Below are 2,472 nucleotides of genomic sequence, written 5' to 3' on the forward strand. Positions count from 1 at the left end.
ATATGACATTTTTGGCCGATACCAATATTGAATATTTTCCTTGCCAAAAAAAAACGATACCGATAACCGATATTTAAAAATGTTGTGGCCTTTTAAGCATTCTAGTACAGTTAAATAGTGCACACATGGACACAGCGGTTTAAGGCACTGCATCTGTGCAAGAGGCGTCACTACATTCCCTGGTTTGAATCCAGGCCGTATCACATCCGGCCATGATTAGGAGTCCCATAGGGCGGTGCACAATTGGCCCAGCGTCATCCGGGTTTGGCCGGGGTAGGCCGTCATTGTAAAAAAAGAATTTGTTCTTAACTGACTTACCTAGTTAAATAAAGGTTACACACGCACACACACCACACTGACCGAAAAGGTATTTTGTTGGCATTTACGTATCTCCCCATTACCAATAAAACATAATCGAAACCTATTTCTTCCACCCCCCACCCAGATGGCGGCCCTGAAGGCACTGCATGTGTTTAAAAATAGACCATGCACAGGGCAAGTGTGAAGTACAGTGAGTTTCCTGACTTCACACCACTCTGATCATCACAACAATCTCTCTCAAGTCATGACCGTGGATCAGCTCAACATCTCAATCTCCAACATCACCTCAGGGAATCCTGGCAACGTTGTCTCCAGTACACTGCTGGGACTGTGCTGCCTAGTGGGCCTCCCTGCAAATATAGTTGTCGTGATGGTCATTCTGCGCCAGGTAAAAATAGATAATGTCACCCTGAAACTGATGCTGAATCTGGCTTGTTCTGACATCCTGTGTCTGGCCTCCCTCCCTGTGTGGATCTATTCCCTCCTGTGTGGTTGGAATCTTGGCCGTGGGCTTTGTAAGTTCTTCTCCTTCATGGTCTATTGCAGCCTATACATCAATATCATGACTGTAACTGTGATGAGTGTGCAGCGCTACGTGTCGGTTCTCTACCCCCACCAGTGGGCCAGGCTGGGAAGGAGAGGTGAGAAGGTATTGCTACCTGCACTATGGGGACTTGCATGCATCCTAACTGGGCCTGCTGTTGCAACAAGGAAAACAGTGGTTACTGGTTCTGGTCTAAGATGTCAAAGACACACTGAATCGGACTGGGAAAGAGTGGCTGTTCTTTTTTTCGAGACATTGGTGGGTTTTGTTCTGGGTTCCATTCTGGTGATTTTTTATTTCTTACTTCACAAGCGAGTGAACCAGACAGCCCTCTTCAGCACCCAAAGGATGACCAGATTGGTCACTGGAATTACTGTGGCCTTCATCATTCTCTGGGTTCCTGGTCATGTTGTTAACATTGTGGACATCTCAGCCACCTTACTGAAGTATTCACACCCTGTTACATCTGCTAAGTTGACGACCTTTGCGGAGTTGACACGGGACTTTGCAAAGTGCCTTACATTTGTTAACAGTTGTGTGGACCCCTTTCTGTATGCGTTTGCCTTTCAGAGAATTTGGCAGAGAAGACCAGATAAGCGGGAGAGAGCAGACCCTGCTATTCAGATCGGTGTGTAATAATTCTGTCAATCATTTATGCTTCTTTGTGATTGTTATATTTTTATTTTATTTGAGCTGTGCATTTAAAATCAGAGGGAGGGAGGCACCACAGCTTGAGGTGCAGAGGTTACCTATATTGAGATAACGTTTAAATGGTAAACAGCTTCATCATGATTGACCAAAGACCAACAATTTTGGTAAAAGCAGAAACAGAATGAAATCTAACAACAAAAAAATTATCACGAAGCAGCTTGAAGCAATCTTCAATGTCTCCTTTCAAACCATGCAAACTTGGTCAGTACTGAAATGCATCAAGGCAACATGGTAACTGCAAAATTGAAAGTGAAATGATCAATTCGCTTTGCAGGAAGTGGTAGATAAGAGTAGGTGAGAAAACTGTTTTGTCAGTATCTTCAACATGACTGTCAAACCCTGACCACAGAGAGCCCTTGGTTCTCTCACACACTTTACATCAACTTTCATTATTTATTCAGCCCTTTGGTTCCTCAGACCATAAAGTGACAATAATGTTGCAAAAAAACGTGAAACATTGGCCTGGACATCTTCAAGTGGCTCAAGTCTTTGATGCCCTTCATGGTACAGTGTGTTGATGCAGATGGAGCAGGAAAAAAGCTCTGACTGTCAGGCCCAAACACTTGAGACAGGCAAATAAAATGTGCTTTTACTGCAGCTAGCAAAAAATATAGTCTGACTTTTATGCACAGTTAACTTTTATGGGTGTTCTTTAAGCGAACACATTACACCTTTTACAGCGATGAGGCCTTACTCAGTAAATATGAAAGATTGTTCTGCTCTGCAGATTGGAATTGAACTGTGAATTGAGTCTGGTCATAAAGGATCATGTTATTGTAGCATATACAACTAGAATATTTTATTTTCCTACGAAATTCTTTCGTCAATTTTTGAAGAATCAGACCCAGGTGTACAATAAATTACACTATCATTTTAATAAATTGCTCTCCACAAAT

General features: G+C 42.7%; 1 protein-coding gene across 1 annotated transcript; it reads left to right on the forward strand.

Moving 5' to 3' along the window:
• Positions 1-459: 459 nt before the first annotated feature.
• On the forward strand, positions 460-2,472 carry LOC149971369 (type-2 angiotensin II receptor-like). The gene has a single exon (XM_090222118.1). It carries the CDS (start codon positions 566-568, stop codon positions 1,499-1,501), a length of 936 nt encoding a protein of 311 aa, XP_090078244.1. The 5' UTR covers positions 460-565; the 3' UTR covers positions 1,502-2,472.

The sequence above is a fragment of the Oncorhynchus mykiss genome, chromosome 26, assembly GCF_057628025.1.
Source record: "Oncorhynchus mykiss isolate SJ-2025 chromosome 26, ASM5762802v1, whole genome shotgun sequence".
Lineage (NCBI taxonomy): Eukaryota > Metazoa > Chordata > Actinopteri > Salmoniformes > Salmonidae > Oncorhynchus > Oncorhynchus mykiss.